At 41.5% G+C, this 19,436-nt stretch overlaps 2 protein-coding genes across 9 annotated transcripts in view; one reads left to right on the top strand and one right to left on the bottom strand.

Annotated features, from left to right (window-relative positions):
- Positions 1-734: 734 nt before the first annotated feature.
- On the bottom strand, positions 735-17,552 carry elavl3 (ELAV like neuron-specific RNA binding protein 3). 7 transcript variants are annotated; one of them, XM_058770856.1, is made up of 7 exons: positions 17,093-17,552; positions 11,172-11,388; positions 10,989-11,092; positions 8,076-8,229; positions 6,912-7,137; positions 6,451-6,489; positions 735-5,836 (listed from the first exon to the last, which is right to left on the bottom strand). In XM_058770856.1, the coding sequence occupies exons 1-7, from the start codon at positions 17,099-17,101 to the stop codon at positions 5,488-5,490; spliced, it is 1,098 nt and encodes a 365-aa protein (XP_058626839.1). In that variant the 5' UTR covers positions 17,102-17,552; the 3' UTR covers positions 735-5,487. The 7 variants fall into 7 exon arrangements, with proteins under 7 accessions (XP_058626839.1, XP_058626841.1, XP_058626838.1 ...); XM_058770858.1 differs by having other exon boundaries at positions 735-5,815; XM_058770855.1 differs by having other exon boundaries at positions 6,912-7,140; positions 17,093-17,551.
- The window catches only part of LOC131537439 (dedicator of cytokinesis protein 7-like), an 88,447-nt gene continuing 74,820 nt past the window's right edge, over positions 5,810-19,436 (top strand). The window contains exons 1-2 of one of the 2 annotated variants that reach the window (XM_058770849.1): positions 5,810-5,948; positions 8,038-8,184. In XM_058770849.1, coding sequence (XP_058626832.1) covers positions 8,156-8,184 — 29 coding nt within the window. In that variant the 5' untranslated portion in view covers positions 5,810-5,948; positions 8,038-8,155. Of the gene's footprint in view, positions 5,949-6,512; positions 6,978-8,037; positions 8,185-19,436 lie in introns of those variants that run through there. The other variant, XM_058770848.1, reaches the window with a different exon arrangement.

The following is a 19,436-nucleotide window of genomic DNA, read 5'->3' as shown; positions in this document are numbered from 1 at the left end:
AATAGGTTACCGAGACATTTTGTGGACATTCACACAAAGACCAGTCACTAGTCAGCATTTGAGCACTGGAAACAGTACAAAAATCGTACCAATTTTAAGAAGTGTTTTCTCAACATTTCCACGTTGCAACAACTACTGATGGACACATTAGTGTTTGTTTGAATTATCACTCTGTCGGTTATTTAACTAAATATTACAATGTCTTTAGAAGGCTTTTGTCTTTCAAACGCATTAAATGCACAAACTTATGTTATTTCTTATTTACATGTAATGCAGGAATTCTCTAGTCTAATAGCCCTTTCCACTGAGCTGCATGCAACAGTTAATCAAGTGCATTATCTGGTTATTTGAAGTGCACTTTTTCTTTTCGGACTGTTCAGTGTGAACACACTGCTGACACTATGGATACTACAAAATGGCTTAGAGTAGTGCATAATTACACATCTTTGGTGTAGGAAGTGGACAAAGCTAAATTGTCATTGGCTAGCTGACTGACTGAGGTTAATGTTTTACACACTAAACTATGAACTTCAGCATTATCTGTTTACTGAAGTTTGAACCTATTAAATATCAAGCTGTTTTTTTAACTTTACTGACCATGATCAAATTGGATGAAGAATTTCATTTTGTCCTGAATGAATGCGGTAGCATGTGATGTACGCCTACAAAACCCCTCAATTCGCCTCGAAAGAAAAAAAAAACAACAAAAAAAAAGGCAGGCACAAAGAAAACACTGAGATTCATATCTTTTATTTTTTCTGGCATGTAAAGTACAAATAATTAAACAATTCCATGAAAAAGTCCTCAAGCGTCTTCAGCTGAAATCCCAGTAATAAATATCCTAAACTAAACTGAAAGGTTATTTATTTTTTTCCCCTTTGTTATGTGTTTGTCTTTGTTTGTTCATGTTTGGAAGTATGAGATTTTTCTTCGTGACACACAGACACTGAGATCAGGAGTTCTGCTTTTGATCTTTTTTTATTATTGTTGTTTGTTTGTTTTATTCTGTTATTCCTGGAAAATGGTTTCAGAAGAACATTGCTAAGTAACTCTGTGTCCCTCCTAAATTAACTGACACAAAATACAACTGGTTGAGAAACAGAGTGACCACTGACCCCTTTATCTAGCTCAGTGCCTCGCCTGCCCCGTCTCCCCCGCTGCGCTTTCTTAGCCCACGTCTGCTAATCGTTGCGCTCTAGCCCTCCCACTGACTCTTTTATTTTCTAGACCGCTCTCTCGGTCGGTTTGGCGGCTGTATGGCAGCGGGTGAGAGGTTTTTGGCGAGGGACGCTGAGCCTAAGGCCTGGCTGCGGGTCTGGACCGTAGACCGGACCGCGCCTCGACCTGCCCCCCCTGCCCCAGGCCTCGCCCCGGGCCCTGACTCGCTATGGGGTTCTGAACGTGGCTGGAAAAACAAGACTGTGATTAGATTAAATAATCAAAAGGTTTTCATTTAACAAGACAAACAAAACACAGGCATTAAAGGCATAACATCTAGCACACAGCATGTATGTTTATACACTTCAATTAGTTTAATATAGCAGTGCATTCTTTGCCTATGGAGAACTTTTCCAAATTGTAATTCTAAAGCAGTTTTTTTTTTCTGTTGTTTTTTTTTTTTTTTTAATTTTTTTAATCTATTTGTTCCCTTTAAAGAAAAACAAAAAGGTGTAACCACATTTTGGCAAAATGAAAAGTATTTAAACTTGCAAATATAATGAAATAAACCATAAATATACACAAAACATACTTTCATACGAGGCAATAATAATAATCATAATAATGATAATAAATAGTTTTTAAGTTAACAATAAGTTAAAACTACAAGCTTAAAGTCGCCCAAATAATACAAGTTCATTGGCGCTATATTGATTTTTTTTTTTTTCAGTTTAAATTATTTATGTTGCAACAAAAGCTACCACAGACTTTTACAAACACAATTAAACACATTTTGATTGAAAAGAAATAATTCTAACTAATTCTAAAACCTGCATACACTGTAAGAACAGCAACTAATTATAAATAATGGAAACAAATATAAGAAACCGTACCCAATAAAAGGAACCGAAACAAAATATTCGACCCACGTGTGTCCTCTATGGCAACATCAACAACACAAATACGCTAAGTTAACGTGTGATTCTGATATGTAAAGTAAATCAATAAATTACAGGAAAAATGATACTCTGAAATCAACATGGGCTAAAACCGATGATATTTTAGACAGTATTCCATTCACGGTCTTTTAGATTTGCTCTTTTCGGTACCATAGACGGCTGTTTGTTTTAGCTTGCATGGTCAGAGCACTAATAAGGGGGTGGAGGAAGGGATAATGGACATTTTTAGAGACCAGAGCTCTTGGTGCTTGTTTGATTCTTCTATTGAATCTGTTAGTTAACACTTTTTTTTCATTTTGTTGTTGTTCGTTACATTTGATCCTTTCACTATTCTGCAAACCATTTCAGTGTGACGTTTAATTTCTTTTTTAAAAAATATATATATCTTTTGTTCTCAGTCAATATAAAAACGAAGCACATTGCACTTACTGTTCCATAGGAAAGTTTTTTTTGTCTTTTTTTTAAAATGATTATTATTGTAGTTGCTCAAGCGGTGCAGTATGTTTGTTTCCTGCCATTGTCCTTGGCTCTCTGAAGGGATGGGGGAGCGGTGTAGCTAAAGGGTTCGTCGGGACACTCGGCCAGAGGGACGACGCTAAAACCTCCCTATGGTCACCAGGTGCACTACAGGGTTGCCCTGGTCACTGTATCTACCCCATCGCTCATTTTAGAGGGCGGACCAATCTTTACGTCTAGGGTTTTTGTCCCCTCTAGAGCACACCACCGATGAGTTCCAGGATGAGTTGCATTAGCGTTAGCGAAAGAAAAATGTGTTGCAATTTTAATGTGGCGCAAGCTGAGAGGGGATAGTTCAAGGTGTATCACAGTTTTGATACAATGGGAATGTTGTGGAGGGCCTAGAGACACTTTGATATGTGTTGTGTGGTTGTTTGTTTGTGTGTGTGTGTGTGTGTGCGCGTGTAAGTGTACGTATGTGTGCAGTCACACTCTTGCTAAATGTTTCGAACTGACTTTTTTTCCCTTCATCAGTGACAAAGCTAAGATCCCTTGGTTGGTTAGTGCTTGTGCAAAGGAGCAAAATTAGGTGTTGACGATATGATGGTGGAATACAGAAGATATGTGGAGCGGAAATTAAATAAAAACGAACAAATCTAGACAGCACAATGATAGACATTTGCTTGTTGTGTTGACATACTGGCGAATATAATTCACTATGGATTATTGTATGAGATTTGATTACATTGATAAGTGCAGCTACATTACATTAAGTCAATTTTCAACTTTTTTGGTGCACCGAACATGCTGAAGCGTTAAGGTGATTCTTCTTTTTTGTTTTTGCTGATACAAGATGAGATGCTCTGGGTGTTCGATGTGACGCCGTTTCGAGCTTCACTGCACCGTCATTGAAGCAACGCTTGATTTTTTTTTTTTCAACACTTTAGAGAAACCGTAATGTTGTTTTTCCTGCGTAATGCATACATGTACCTGTCTGCTGATTCTTTTTTTAAATGTTTCGTATATTTCTCTTTTTTTGTATTTTTGAGAATGAAATGGTTTCACTGCATGTAAGTCTTAGTCCCCAACCCTCCGATCCCCTCCCTTACACCGCAGACTGGCCCTCTCTCCCCAAAGTTGAAAACTCTGAAAATAAAAGCCATGCGGTGTGTCCAAAGATTTCCACGATTTAAGAATCTGTAAAAATGTTGCACAAGGTCTTGTGTTTTTTCTTCATAGATATAAAAATATATTAATCTCTAATGTAATCCTTTCAAAGAGATCATTGTCCTCTTTGGCTAACACAGCGTTATTTAGAAAAGCAAAATGTCACTTGATTTGAACACACATTTACATCTTTCAGTTCTTTTCTTCATATAATGTGAAGTTTTGCCATTTTACAGCAATGTCTCTCCCCATGGAACAGTTTTGTTTGTTTTATCGCAGGGCTGTGGACAGCTTGGGCATTGTCTTTAATGTATCTAGGGAATTTTTTGTTTACGAGATGTTTACATATTTAAAAAAAAAAGATTTTTAATTTTTAAAAATTGTGTAGCTCGTGTGGCTGCGACTAGCTTTAAAGGGCCTTGAGGACACAAAATTTGATTTGATATGTAGCTGTTTAGATACGCAGGGGCTGCTAAAACCGGTTCGGGAAAGCGAATTATAATGCGATTCTGTTTAGTGAATGGAGCTAAATGTATCTGAGAAGTTATGAAGACCAAGGACGACCAATCCCAGTGGCCCCTGACCTTCATAACAGCTCGCGCTTTTGCTCAAAGAGCTGACACACAGCCTTTCCTTCTCCCGAGCCATTCAAACCTGTATAAAATGATCTAATATGGTTCTGGATTCCGCAGTCGGCCTTCGTAATTGGTTTGAAAGACTTTCAAAAGAATTCCAAATGCCATGGGAACACTGTCGAAATGCCCCTGGTTATACAGACAACTGCATGTGGTGGAATCATTTCTAAATTCTAACTCTAAAACTCAAGAGTGGAAAGATAAGAGGAGATTCTAGGTCGCCATGTTTTGTGATGTTTTGCTACGCCCTCCGGTGGAGGTGCGTGTGTGCATGTGCGTGTATGTGTGTGTGTGTGTGTGTGTGTGTGTGCGAGTGTCTCTGTGATGAACTTTGTCTTTCGGTGTGCTGAGGTGATTGTGATGACCCCCGGGTGACCTCTCGATTTGTGACTACCATCCACACAGTTTGTTCAGTGGCTGTTGGGTTGGACCTCGAGGTGCAAGGTTTGTGTGGTGCCATAAGGCAAGGTTGCAACCTAATGTAGAGCCAGGAAACCGTAATCAAAGTTCTAGAAAATGCTTACATATTTGGCTATTATAACCACCTTAAATGTTGAATATATAGTTATATCATAATATATATGAGAACACTGTTTTAATCATTTTTCTTTTAAAAAATCACTGATTCAAAATGCCCAAGTGTAAAAAAGTGACTACATCCTCTGAAGACAGACAGGAGAGTTACCGGGGCAAGATTTCGGGTAAATTGCACATATTCGATTTCCTTTTCTTTTTTTTTCTTTGTTCGTTCGTTCGTTCGTTCATTCGTTGACCAGTTCTCTTACTTTGCCTGAATTAAATTAAATCTCTGCAGACATTCTCTGTCACATTCATTAGACTGTCCCTCCTTGTGGATTTCCCCAGCTCCGCCTCACAACTCTGCTAATTCAATACAGGCAAATGTTGGGAAGGACTAGCATGTTGTGTAAAGAGAAAAGAAAACGACTCTACTTGTGTATTTTTGTTCGAAACAACTAAACGTGTGTGTGTGTGTATGTGTGTGTCGAATGTGTGTTAGAGAGAGACTCAGTCCAGGCCCATGTAGAGTGAATGTACAGGGAGCTCAGTAGCTCCCCCTGCATGTTAAAGAGCAATAGTGACTAGGCCTTGCTTCAAGCCTTGTGTTGCTTGCTGGTCTTGAAGGAGACCTGCAGCACGCGGTCGCCCAGGCGGTAGCCGTTCAGGCTGGCGATGGCCATGGCCGCCTCGTCGTAGTTGGTCATGGTGACAAAGCCAAAGCCCTTACATTTGTTGGTGGTGAAGTCACGGATGACCTTGACGTTTGTGACGGCGCCAAACGGCCCAAAGAGCTGCCACAGAACACTTTCGTCGGCTTCCGGGGACAGGTTGTAGACGAAGATGCACCAGCCGGCTCCGGTGGGCCCGGTCAGGTTGACGCCGGCTAGACTGGTCATGCTGTCAATGGTTATGGGGGAGAATCTGGGGAGGAAAGAAGGAGAGCTACCATGGGTGTCATTCTGAAGTTCAGCACAGCGTGCTTCTCATTACCACATGTTCCTGCCACTTTTATCTCTTTGAGGACTGGACACTCGCTCTCCACAGCCTTAAGTAGGTAAGAAAATGGGCAGCTATTGTATTATTAACTAGGTTGACCAAACCAAACTCTTGTCCCTGTTAGGACACAGAATTCACAATGTAACAAAATCACAATATACTTAGCAAAACAGAAACCTAGAGAGGGATGAAGGCAAATCAGAAACAAATCAACGGAAAATTGTAACAAACAGAGGAGACGCAAACGGAATCTTGTATGTCCATGCTGGTGGAAAAAAATACATTAAAGCAACCAAAACTGAAAAAAAAATAATAATGTTAGTTCAATACAGAAATACATACAAATCAGTTCAATCAAGGAATCAACCAAAAGAACAAAAATGTTCAACAAAGCCATGCCAGAATGTCCTGCTGTGATATCAGCTACAATCTAGTCTACTGAAACGGTGATTTCTCAAATCAAATCTCTAATGATAATGCTTAAATCAGCAGGTGATATTCCGGGCACTTTGTTTAGGCATGGATGCTTTTGAAAGGACACCTTTTTTTGGGGAAATTACCTCTTGACTCCGTAGCTGGCGTTTAGTAAATTGTCGAGTCTGCAATGCAAGAGGGAGAGTGACGGAGGTGAAGATATTAGTTGCAAGATCCAACAACCAGAGCAAAGCGTTTTCATTCAGCCACTTCAGCCACCAGGGGGAGCTCTTTACTGGGCACCGCATTCACCAATCAGCAGGGGCGGCTCGCCCGTCGCACTGACGCATTGCTTACAGAGCCCTCGGGCGACGGATTGGGAGTACTGCGATGAATGCTTGTGAATGCATCCATGGCGTGACTGATTCACATGCAGTGTTTTATCTCTAAGCAGGGCAGTTCTTTTCAAATTAAGCACTGCCTGAGTTGGACCCGTTGTGATTTGTCGAAATCCCCCTGATGGCGTGAACGCGCTGCGGTTTAAAGGAAAACCGGCAGAGGAAGAGTAGGGAGCGGTAGGGGTGTGGGCTGAAGGTGGGAGCAGTACCTGAAGCGCTGAGTCTGGTGGTGCAGAGGGCCGGTGAAGCGGCGAGCAGCTGTCTGGTAAAGCTGGGTAAGCAGGGCCTGTCCCGTCTTCTGACTGGGGTTGTTGGCAAACTTCACGGTGATGGGCTCTGCGGCGCCCAGCGGCTTTTGACCATTCAGGCCTTTGATGGCCTCCTCGGCCTCGTTTCTCTTATCGAACCGAATGAATCCTACTCCGCGCGATATACCTGCTCCGGACAGAAAGCGAGGCAAATGTTAGCACCGTCAATCAAATCAGTGACAGATAAATGAGTCATGTGGTCACAGGGTTAAACCAGACTGTATACTTTAGTACTTTATGATCTACTTTATAAAGCAGACAAAAATGATAACCATATTCAGTGCAAACCATTTCATTTCCATACTGTGACGTATTTCTCACTGTTGCAGGAAATTTGATGAGAAAAAAATGGGTGGGCTTTTGATTAACACTGTGTGTTATTAATATCAATGTTTTTTTTTTATTAAAACGCACAGATGAATAATGCATAATTGTATATTTCAATAGACGTCTTTTATTTAAAAAATTTCTGTGAGGTTGTACTGTTTTAAATGTATCTACCTTGTATTAAGTTTTTTTTTTAAATTATTTTATTCATTTAATCCTTTTATCCCCATAGGATTTGTGGGTTTGCTCATAAAGTTTATTTATGTATGTATGTATGTAAACACTTTGGGTCACTTCAGTCTTTTTTATTTTATTTGACAGTAAGATCAGGAATCAGGATTACATAGTTTACTAAAACTAAAAGATTAAAAAATGTTATTAGAAATAAACAAAAATATTAAAAACTTTTATTTCAGCTAGTTGCTAAGGAAATCATTTTCATTTAGTTTCTTAACGTACTAAAATAACTAAAACTAAAATTAATAAAACTAGTCATGTTTAAACATATACCCAAATTATTACTAAAACTGTAATTGAAATTAAATTAATTCAAAATATTATCAAAATAACACTGCCAGGAATGTGCATTAGATATGTAAAAATGCAGTCAATTTTGATTTCACGTTGACTCTGGTGGAGCATACAGCTTATTTTTTGTGTCACATCCAGAGCTTTAATTAGATTTTTAATCCTCCCCCAGGGTACCTACGCTGTTTGTGGAAGTGAGGTAACGTTTACCTGTGACCTGGTCTACCAGGATGCGTGAGGTGATGATCCTTCCATACTGGGAAAACAACTGCTCCATGTCTTTCTGACTCATGGTTTTGGGCAGGCCGCTCACATACAGGTTGGCATCGCGTATGGAAGCTGAGCTTGGTCTGGCATAGGACACCTTCATCACACACACACACAACAAGGAGCTGCAGTTTAGGATTTCTTTTAATAGAAATATTAAGAAGCATGCATCAAGACAGCTGTGACAGTCCTAAAACTCCCAGCAGTGCAAACTTTCAAGTGTAGTCGAAGCACATATGTCACAGCACTGCCACGCTCAAAGGCGAGACATCCGCCCACTCTCTCTCATCCCTCCTTCCTTGAAATCCACGTCTCTTACGTGCACTTCACTCGAACCAAACCCGGTTCCCTCATTAAACGCTACTTCAGCTTCACTGTGCTCCTGACAGCAGAAACACGAACCCACTCTCACATTCACACTCCCCCACCCCCCCAGACGAATCGACACCCTCTTCGCTGATTTGAGACCAGCTCCCTCAGGGAGTTGTGAGGAAAATTTGATATCATGGGCTGTTATTCTAGCTGGTGATTTTCCACAAGACAGCAGCATTTAGAACCTGTTCCGCTTTGGGACGTGTCATGTTATATCAAGTCCAATTAGGCATTTGTTTTGACGTTCAAATATTCATCTCATTTTTATATTCCCTTCTATATTTCCTAAAACTCCCCCACCGAGCTGCCTTGGTCGTATTTGAGATGCGAACAGATTTTTCTCATAAAATATGTATATTTATGAGTTTCTGGTTGAAAGGGGCTGACTTTGATTGATGGTGTCAGTGTGTGCGCATGTGGTTTTTGGAGATAAAGAGATTGGCCCCCTCCTTCTCCTCCATCTCTCCTTTGTCTTCTCTCTCAAGGGGAAACTGCTCCTCTGGCAACCGGCGAACCAAGTAAACAGATTACAAGATGTCCAGCATCCCTGACAACTCCCCAGCACACGTCCTCACAAAATACCCCATGAAAAAAAAAAAAAAGCAAATCAAATAAAAAGCACAATACCAATTCATGCTAATGGAAATGTGGCAGCCTTACTTTACCAAAACTCTGGATTATTCCTGTACGATCGTTTCTATACAACAGTATTACACATACAACTAATACTTCTCATTTATATATGGACATGTTTTATTTAGAACCTAAATTTGTATTTTTTTTTTTTTTTTTATAATTAATTGACCTTTTATATTGCATATATAATATGTACTTATTCACTAACATACTTTTTATTTAGAATTTATTAAACTTTAATATAATATAATACAATACAATACAATATAATAATATAATATAATATATAGCCTACATTTTAGTATTATTTATTTGTATTGCTATTTATAGTCTTTTTACCAATGGTCCTTTTTTACTTTTAATAGGGTTACTAATATACTGCTTTAATTTATAATTTAATTTAATATATATTGCATATGTACTTTTTATTATTTTTCTATTTTTTTCTATTTATAGCACCATATAGCATTTTACTAGAATTTATATAAATTCTAAATCAGGAAGAAAACATTTATTTCTGTCTGTAACCTTTTTCTGTAATAATGGGCTCTATAACAAAGCATGCCGTTTCATTTTTTTCAACACACGTTGGCATATTTGAATCTGATGACCTTTTATGTAAGCGATTACAGCGAGGGGAAAAAAAAAAAAAAAAGTTAAGCAAGTAAACTTGTTTTTATCATAAACAGGAGTCTATTTTAAATGTGTTCAAGCCATTTTATGACGCCCAACCAAGTTATTGCATGTTTCGCCATCAGACCTTGGCAGAATGATGTGTTTTTCCACCATATGTGTGCTTGCGTCTTGCAGGCCAGTATGACTAAGCAGCGGTATTGTTGAGGTAGGGGTGTAATTGTGCAGTGAGTGGGTGAGTGTACAGCAGAGACTGGAGGGGGGAGATGTATTGGAGGGATGGGATGCTGCCCCATAATTAACCCTCTCCCTGTCTCTCCCACAGTACAGATGGTGCCTGCAGCCCATATGGCCCCTAATCCTGTCATTGGCATTCGGCTCCTTCCTAGCCTTTGCTCCTGCACCCGTCTCCCTCCCTCCCTCCCATCCTCGCTATCGGCTCTCTACCTTTCTAACAATGCCGTATTGACATGGAAAATATGACATTTGCCCGGCTTAAGGATTTGAGGGCAGTGGGCACACGAACGTTGAATGTCAGAGAACAGTGGCCAAGCCGGATGAATGCACTGAACAAACAAGGCAATTAGGACAATAGCAGTCGGACTCTGTGTTGTTTAAATAACTATGCCAATAATGTTCGCCCATGGACTGCAGTCATTATTCACCGAATAACTGAGCGTTGCGGTTTCAAATTAGACAAGGGAATGAAACTGCTCTGATGGTCATCTTGGCCTGTCATGCGATTTACATGATATGAGCACATGCAAACACACGCTAAGTCTGGGGAAGCTGCTTAACTGCTGATTCTTGCCTCGGCTTTGATGTGTGGTGATCAGGTGGAGGAGCGGGCCGACTGTTTAATCTCTCGCTTTCAGAAGCCCAGGCAGACCTTTCCCCACCCCAAAACCCAGCTGAATTGGGGACAAAGAAGGCCCTAATTAGCCAAGATTGGAGGCAGATGGGACTCTCCGTGTTGACCTCCGAGCCTCACATTGCGTCTCCCTAATTACATTTCCATCACAATCACCTCTGTACACAACCCTTTGCTTTCTGACCTCTACTTTCTCTTTTCTTTTGCTCCTTTTGTCCCCGCCACTGATTCCTCCCCCTGCCCCTCCCATTCTCCTCCCCTCCTGCTGTCACGTCTGTCTTGGGCCCTGCTTTATTCCTCCCCTTCGAGGGATTGAAGAGTGTGGCTTCATGAGCGTCTCTTACCTTGATTGTTTTGGTCTGCAGTTTGAGACCGTTGAGCGTGTTGATGGCCTTGTCGGCATCGTTGGGATCCACGTAGTTTACGAAGCCATAGCCCAAACTCTGGCCTGCAATTGTATGAAGGAGAACTCATTGGAAAATTATGCTTTAATGCTAATTTTCACCGAGACCAAATCGCGTGCTCACCTGTGATCTTGTCTCTGACTAATTTGCAGGACTCGATTTCTCCGATACTGCCGAAAAGGCTCTTGAACTCCTCCTGGGTCATGTTCTGAGGCAGGTAGTTGACGATCAGGTTGGTTTTGCTGTCGTCTGTGGCACCGTTAGTGCTAATGACAGGGCCGTTAGGCAAGCTGGTTCCGCTCGGACCATTGGACACCTGAGTTTCCATGGTGCTAATTATCTGCAGGTGGGAAAATGACAAATTACACTCTAGGTTGGGTGAAAACACATAATTTGAGGGGCGTAATGCTTGGCATCCTGGTTTAGAGGTTAAAAATCAATGCGTCTGAGTGGTAGAGGGCCAGAGGAGAACAATATCCCACCTCCCCTCCTCCTCTGACCTCCTCCCTCACTTCAGCTCTCTCCAGCTCTCAGCCCCTGGCCCTGCAGATGTCACAGTCCTTTCACTCTTTCCCAGCCCCCTTTATGCTATCCAGGGTCAAACAGCGTTACATCACTCGCCTCTGAGAGGATAAACATAAATGTATTTGATAACACTTTTTTTTTTTTTCTTTTAAGAAAATGCAATTCAGACAAATAAAGATGAGAAGATGGCACCTTGTTTATGTGAAAAGCGTGAGAGTGTGTGCGCGTGTGTCTGGGTCTTTGGTTCATCCGTGTTGCTGTGGAGCACAGCATGATGCTTAATTTGGCCTTTAGGGGATTTTCAAAGAACAGATGTATGCAGGTTGTAGACGCTACTTCAGTCTTTAACAGTCTCTTTCTGTCACAACGCACAACTTTTAGTTCTCAAAGTCAGTGTTCTGCATCGTACCATAAGTGATCTGTCTTTTTTATCTCTTTTGTGAATTTTTTTTTTTTTTGTGGATTTTTATTTTTTTTTGGTATTTTTCCCCAAGGCTGCTACTCTCTAGAATTTACAAATTGGCGTATGTAATGTATGTTCATGTATTAGTCATCCTTAGTTGACTGAAAGCGCTCTCTCCCCAGAACGGCCCCTGGGGTGGAACAGGGTGTCTCACCAACTTAATTAACAATGCATCCATGATCTTTTTTGCTGGAGTCCTACGATCAACAGGCAGAATCATCTGCCACAAGTGTCTTCGTTTTCAGATTAAAATTAATTTTAGAAATCCTTCCAGGAATGTAATTGGAAATAAATGAAATTGTATCTGATATCTAATTACGCGTTTTATTAAAAAATTTACGTTCGGTTGCACTAACAGGTGAATTTATAGTAGTGTGGAAAGTCTGTTCCTTTGTTCTCCCTTCAGCATTGCCTCTTCCTCTCATCTCTCTGTAACGCTCTGTCTCTTCAGTGGAATGATTTATTCTTGCCTTGAGCCTTACCTCTAACCAGGTTGCCCAGGTAACAGCAGCTTGACGACTGTTGCTATTGGCTGGCTTCTTGACTTTTAGAGTGTGCATGTTCGAGAACTGGCGCTCGGTTAAAATCACTTTTTGTCTTGCATTAATAAAATAAGCTTTCGGGGCAGCCGGAATTTATATCTCAGGCAAATTGACACTGACAAGGAGAAAGCTCAGAGAGGCGAGTTATTAAAGCATTGCAAACATGGATCTAGGCAAGACTGACTGTCACCCGAGCAGGAATTTCCAAGAAAAGGGCGTTCGTTTGATCACGAATGGCGATAAAATGGCATATTTTGCTTGGGCAGTAGCCCATAGCCTTCATAGCCTGTGAACTATCTCGGGTTTAGAATGCAAACCTACTCAAACAGGCCTTGTCTATGCGTTGACACAAACAGAGTGAGTCTTGACACAAAGTGACAGGATCAGGGCAAATGTGATTCGTGAACTGAAGTAAACCTCCCTATGGCAAGCCACCCATCCTCAGCGACGAATGTAGTGAGTTACACAACGCGCAGGCTCTTCAGCCACGCAGACTGACACGTACACTATCTTACAGCCCAGATACTGGCGCCAGCACAGCAGAGGTAGAGGTGGAAGAGCACTTCATCCCAAAATACATGACTCACATAGACAGGCGAGAGACTGCTTACTGCTGGAGTACCTTCCACTGCGCTGCTTAAACATAACACACCCTAACAACTGTCCCTGAATCTACGCTATTAAAAATAGGCCTTTCGAAACAAAACGTGGCCACCGAGCGGGCTTTGACGTTCCCGTCCCAGCCTGTACTTTTCTATTTCTAGGAGAGTTCTCCCTCAATATTTAATGCACCGCATCAGCATCGCCTACACAAGGACCCAGACTCGCACGCAAACAAGAGCCCTGCATCTCATACGCAAAACCTATTACCTTCCCACCAGAGCGCTGATAAGGATAAATGACTGCAAAGATTCCTCTTAGTGAGTCTGTAATTAGAGTCTGCTGAAATGACCGTCAAGCCTCGTCAAACAAAAGGGATTTTTTTTTCCCCCTGTTGAATGTCACAGTATACAAATGTAAGGAAGAAAAAAAGCCACTTGGTTTAACTACCACTATTTTTGTTCTTGAGAGACATAAGGAGACTGACTTCAATAAAAATGTAAATGATTTTAAAATATGGTAATAAATGAAAATATATTTACAGTCTTAAACACATCATGCTTTAAAAAAAACAGGCCTGAAAGCAGCATGAGATAAAAAGCAATCTGACTGTGAAGACTATCGACTCACGTCACTTCCTTAATGTCCCTGTGCAGTGAGGGAGCCATTTTCTTAAAATAAACACAGTCTCGCACAAGATCCGGAGAGGTAAACAAATAAAGCATCTAATCTGCAGCTGTATGTAACATGTCAACATTCATTTTCAGACTGCCAGGGTAGCGATTCCCAGCGTTATCTGTCAACGAAAATGAATCTGTGCTCGTGACATTTCTGACGCCTAATGCAGACCTTAATTTTATCGTTTGTAATTCATAAACGTACGTGTCTGGACGGGCCTCCTGACTGAAATGTGAATGTTGGATTGCCAATAGGCCGTTTCAGTAACAGATTACAGGATTATCCTAAACAAAAGGCATTAGCCACACTCTCACTGCAGCTTAAGGGATCACTGTGGCAGCTGTAAAACAACAGGACACAAGTCAAAACTGAACGGATAAACCCTTTTCTTTGTTATTTATTTTTGTCGGTGAATTGGGTTAATTTCACTCGTGAAATTTGCAGCGCGAAAGATCATTGATTTATCACGCGGATACACAAGTCTCTCTTATATTTCTCCAAATAGCGCTATTTTATTTCAAAACAATTTATTTGCTTTTTTTTAAGTGATTAGAATTCTGAAAGAACGCGGGAAGAAAAGGCGCTAGCGGTATTCCGGTACTCCTGTTTGGGCGCTATCCAGAGTGCTGAAATCGGGAGTGGCTCTACATAGACAACTACCTACAAATTATCCTTGGTGCCGCGGGCTCCGTTTTATCAAGTAGGCATTAAGCTCTTGATGTCGTCCTTATAAATAAACACGTTTGCGAATCGTTTAAACTCGTTATCCTCTCGTCCTTTGATTGGACAAGTGCGCGTGTGCTCTGTGGGCATTCACAAATCCGAGCTCCTTTTTGCTGAATAAACGTATTGACACAAGCGAACAAAAGAGCCACCCGTTCCTCCTCTACAGAGACCATGGCAGCACTATGAATATTAATGTAAACAGTAGCGCTTTGTGTCGAGGCCAGAGGCTGCGGGACTCTCCGGGAACAATGAGCATTGCAACTGTCTTCACTTTTACTCTATTCTACAAGAACAAGACCATTTAATAATAATAGCAAAAATATTAAAAATGTACATTTAGATAACAATGTAATCGAAGAAATGTCTCTAGCTCATGTCTTTCCTTTATATAGCCTAAAAACAGCTGTATAATATTCTGTTCTTTTGACAATGACCATTTATATAGCACAATTAAAAACAACCCACGCTGACCAATGTGCTTTACAATAACTAAAACCACAACAAATAAAAACAGAAACAATTAAAATTGTAATAGAGCACCATTAAAAAAAAGTGCTTCAACATATATATAAAAAAACAAAAAACAGTAATAAACAATAGAAAATGCTTCAAGAACTAAATGCTTTATCAAACAGAAAAGTTTTTAACTTGGATTTAAAAGCAGACAAAGATGGTGCCAGTCTATTTCGTAGAATAGGGTTAGGGTTAGGTGCTATTTGGTGCCATTCTAGTTCGTTGACATTTTCTCACCCGAAATCCGGATTGAAATGGAATGGTCGTAATATTTAACAGTTCATTTGATTATTTTGGCTGTAAAATCAGTTTCTGTACTGTACCTGTTCAAAATAATCACCGTTCAAATTCACAATAGACGAGGCCTGGTGATCCTATAGCGTGCGTAACGGCCTTGACAGTATACAAATAGCCTACTGTCAAACATGTTTTTTTTTTAAACGCCGTCTTTTTCTTTAATTAACAAAGCCCTTTATTAACGATTAACGAGGAGCTCGTGTGTTCAGACGGTTGTGTTGTGTTGCGTATCGTTGTGATGTCCTTGTCCTTGAATTGCGTACGCGCCTGGAGAAGGTTATCTGACTCAACGGTTTTATGTGCTTTGGCACTGCGGTAGAGGCTCGTGCTCACGGAGGACTGCGGAACAACACGCCGAGGGGCCCGTCATTCATTCATACACCATCGATTGAGACTTAAAGCGAAAGAGAAGCGCGTCGTTTCCTATCGCCTTTTGTTCGAGGTCACTGTGAAACAAGGCAGGCTGTCCTTCACAGCAGACGAATATTTACTTATTTGTAAAGACTAGAGGACTCTATAAGCCCAAACGCAAAATGCTGTGTCGCTGACAAGGCTTTAGCTAGTGAATTATTTAAAGAGTGGGCTATTAAAAATATATATTACAAAACGAGTCGCCATTATAACGAATCTAGTACTATTATAACGCCTTTCTGTCAAGAAACAAAGACGGTTAACCTGACAACACGCTTCACGTCGAGCAGGCCTGAAGAATTAAAGGCCATTAATTAATCTTAACATTTTAAATGTGAACATGTTTGTATTCAAATAAGGGCTCTGTTTATGTTTTCCCACAGAAAACCTGCGTGAAGATGGTGAGTCTGTGCGCGTGCCATCGCTGTCTTCTTTTAGAGAAGACACGCCCAAAACGCTTTCCCTCAAGGCCTTTGTATTCCCCTCATATTGCTTATTTACACTCTCGGTGTCTTTATATTTTTGGTGCGGGAAGGAGAAAAACGCAACTCGCTAAGATATCGCAAGAAATGCATGATATTTAGCCGTTTCCTCTCTCGCGGTGTCTTATATGGCATCGCAAGCTTTAGGAATTTTGTCCTGTCGGATTCAATCCAAACCAACGGATGCATATTATCTCCCCTCCCCCTCTGAGTGACTCGACCCTTTTCTTTGCGTTTGCTCTCGATGGGCTCTCAGCCTCCGAGGCATCGTGTTTTGTCTCCGAGATTCAGTCTCGAGCATCCTTTCCGAGCGAGGCATGTGCCCTCTTACGCCCTTCTTCTGCCTCCGCCGCACCTCAGCTATTTCTGAGGAATTCCTCAGCGCTCTTTGTTAATAATGGCTAATTATCGCTTGAACGCGTTTAATTAGCGGATGTAGGAATAAATGTATGTTGCGGAGGGTTTTACGTATAACGTGATTTATGAATAGTGGCTCTTACGGCAGGAGAGAGCAATGTTTTGATTCTCCTCAGAAAACGAAGCGAGCTCGGCTGTAGCGATGCTCGCGCATGCCTGTATCACATTACTTATACCCTGTGCTAATCGTTAATCTTGTTTACGGAATCCGCGATTAGATGTGCCAGTATGTTTGACCACCAAATGCTGTGTGCATGTTTCGGTTAGCTTGCATTGAAACACCCCATATTTTGTATCTAATTATATACCCATCTCAGCTGTTAGAACTGCTATAGTGGTGATGCTGTTATTGTTTTTTTCATGAGATAGACCAAAAAAGGGCATACGTACAGTAACCATTCTTGATGTACAAAGATGATAGTGATCTAGGTCCTTCAAGTCGCAGGTCTTCAGGCCGTCTTGCAGATATTACGCCGTGGCGTGGCTCGAGAAAGGCGAATGTCAGGTTCCAAACGAAAAGAAAAAAAAAGAAAAAGGAAAAACGACAGTCTTCGGCAGGAAAGCTCAGCCCGTGCGATTGTAGGTTTCCTCAGCAGTGTGAAAATGAGGAGAAGGGGGTTTTCTTCAGGATGATGATGAGAGAGAGATTTCTCTCCGTGTGGCGTGGGCGATGGTTCAGAAAAAAAGAGAAGCAGTGATCCCCAGTAGGGTGTGTCCAGGGGAGGGTGTTGTGGTTCTGCTGTTGTGTGTGTATTTCCCAGCTCCTCGCAGGCTCCTTCTGTGCCTCTGCTGCAATGTTCTTCTTTTATGTGTCCTTCTGGCTGGCAGAGCTTGCTGCTGATTGGCTAATTGTGCAGGGAGGGTACTACATGGCAGCCATTGCAATGCGCTCCTCTCCCATTATCCCCTTCAGGAGAGATCACCGAGAGCCCCCCGTCCCTCCACCCCTCACCATCTCTCCACTCTTCCTTTTGCCCTCCCTTTCTTCCTGCCCCCCACCCCAACACGCATGCAGAGCTGAGTGAATAGAGCTCCACCTGCACTCCGAACAGATGGGTGCAGAAAAAGACAGGAGCCATGCTTTCTCCTTCTCTTTACCCCTCGCTCGCTCTCTCTCATCCCCTTACTCAAGCCTCAGTTTTTCCCTCTCTTGATTATTTGTCCTTGCAGCGCAGCTCTTCTTCTCAAATTCCATCTTCTCAGTCTGACGCGCTGCATTTCTAAGAATGCCGTGAATGAGTCCGTCATTTTTTTTCCAAATGCAGAATGGCTGTGCGAAGGCATAACTGTGTGAAGGTCATAACACGGCCCACTGTTTGAGTGTGTATATATATATATATATATATATATATATATATATATATATATACCTGTACTTATTTAATCGTTCATGTCAGGTGCGTGTTGAATGCGTATGTTGCATAATCGCACAAAGGCCAGTGCTTACAATATGGATTAAGACATCATTTTGGTTGTCAATGACATACAGATGTCATGCATTGTTGTATAATCCCATTGACATGGTGTCCAGCGACACCTAAAATCAGAAGGCACGTGTCTGCTTATTGTTGCTCGTTGGTGCTGATATTAAACATCGACACACACTGATTGCAGCGGTTGTTATCTCAAGCTCCCTTCCCCCCGTTTCCAGTCTCAGGGAGTGGGTAGAGCTCACAGAGACAGGCTGTTTGGTCTCATCTATAATGCATCTCCTGCCCCAGGACTTGATGTGTGACAAATGACCTATTTCTGCACAGACCCCCACAGGGCCTTGACCTGAGGGAGCACGCTCGCTATATCTCTGTTACGCAGATGTCTTTGGCACTTTCATAGGTGCGAGTCTCCGTTGGGTGAAGTTGGAGATGGTTGCAGAGCATGTAGGCTTATGGAAATGTACGCTTAGCCGATGAGGTGTGAGGGGGATGTCATTCCCACTAGAGGATGCGTTTATTTTAGTCTGTTTATGTGCATGCCGGAGACCGCAGGTCGCTGGGACTCACCTACATCTGCATTGGCCTTGGGTGACCTTGTGGAAGTCGAGCGCTGTATGTGTGTGTGTGCATGCGTCTTCAGCAGAAGTTCTCTGTGATTATGCAGATTGTAGACAGTCACAGCGCAGGTATCAGGCATCAGGAGTCAGAGAGGTACCGAGTGGGTGGTATTGTCGTTGGCGGGCAAATGTGCTGTAATGCAGATCAGAAAAACAGCATTTTCTCGACGTGTCTACTCTGAGTAATATACACAATTATATATATTTTGGCTGATGAGTTCTTGGGAAATCATTGGAGATGGGTGAGTGGGCAGATGCGTTCAAACTCGTTAACCTTTTGATAATCTCGAGAGCGCTGATTGTTGTGCATTTCTGGGTTACAGGTTAACAGTGAAGGCCAAGCATTCTCCGGTAATTTTGACTCAATCGGGCGCTTTGGAATGGATGGCAATGCAACTGCGACCAGTGTTATCTTTTATAAAGGTTTTGAACTAGTTTTTGTTTTTATATTTTCTGTTTTCATTTGAATTTTAGCTAAAGCAATGGTCCACCCAGAAATGATCATTCTGTCGTCATTTACTCCTGTTTGACTTTCTTTCTGAGGAACGTAAAAGAAGGTATTTTAATGAATGTTGGTAACCAAATAGTTTAGGGTCTCACTGATTTGCATTGTATAGAAATAAAACTACTATGGAGGTCAATGGGACCCGAAACTGTGTGGTTACCAACAAAAAATATAAAAAT

The sequence above is a fragment of the Onychostoma macrolepis genome, chromosome 03 (assembly GCF_012432095.1).
Source record: "Onychostoma macrolepis isolate SWU-2019 chromosome 03, ASM1243209v1, whole genome shotgun sequence".
Lineage (NCBI taxonomy): Eukaryota > Metazoa > Chordata > Actinopteri > Cypriniformes > Cyprinidae > Onychostoma > Onychostoma macrolepis.
This window is presented reverse-complemented; position numbering and strand designations above follow the sequence as displayed.

Coding starts and splice junctions, on each gene's coding strand:
- elavl3 (XM_058770855.1), bottom strand. Junction 7,141..8,075: donor CCTGGTAGACCAGGTCACAG/GTAAACGTTACC, acceptor TTCTGTCCGGAG/CAGGTATATCGCGCGGAGTA. Junction 6,490..6,911: donor CACCAGACTCAGCGCTTCAG/GTACTGCTCCCA, acceptor CTTGCATTGCAG/ACTCGACAATTTACTAAACG.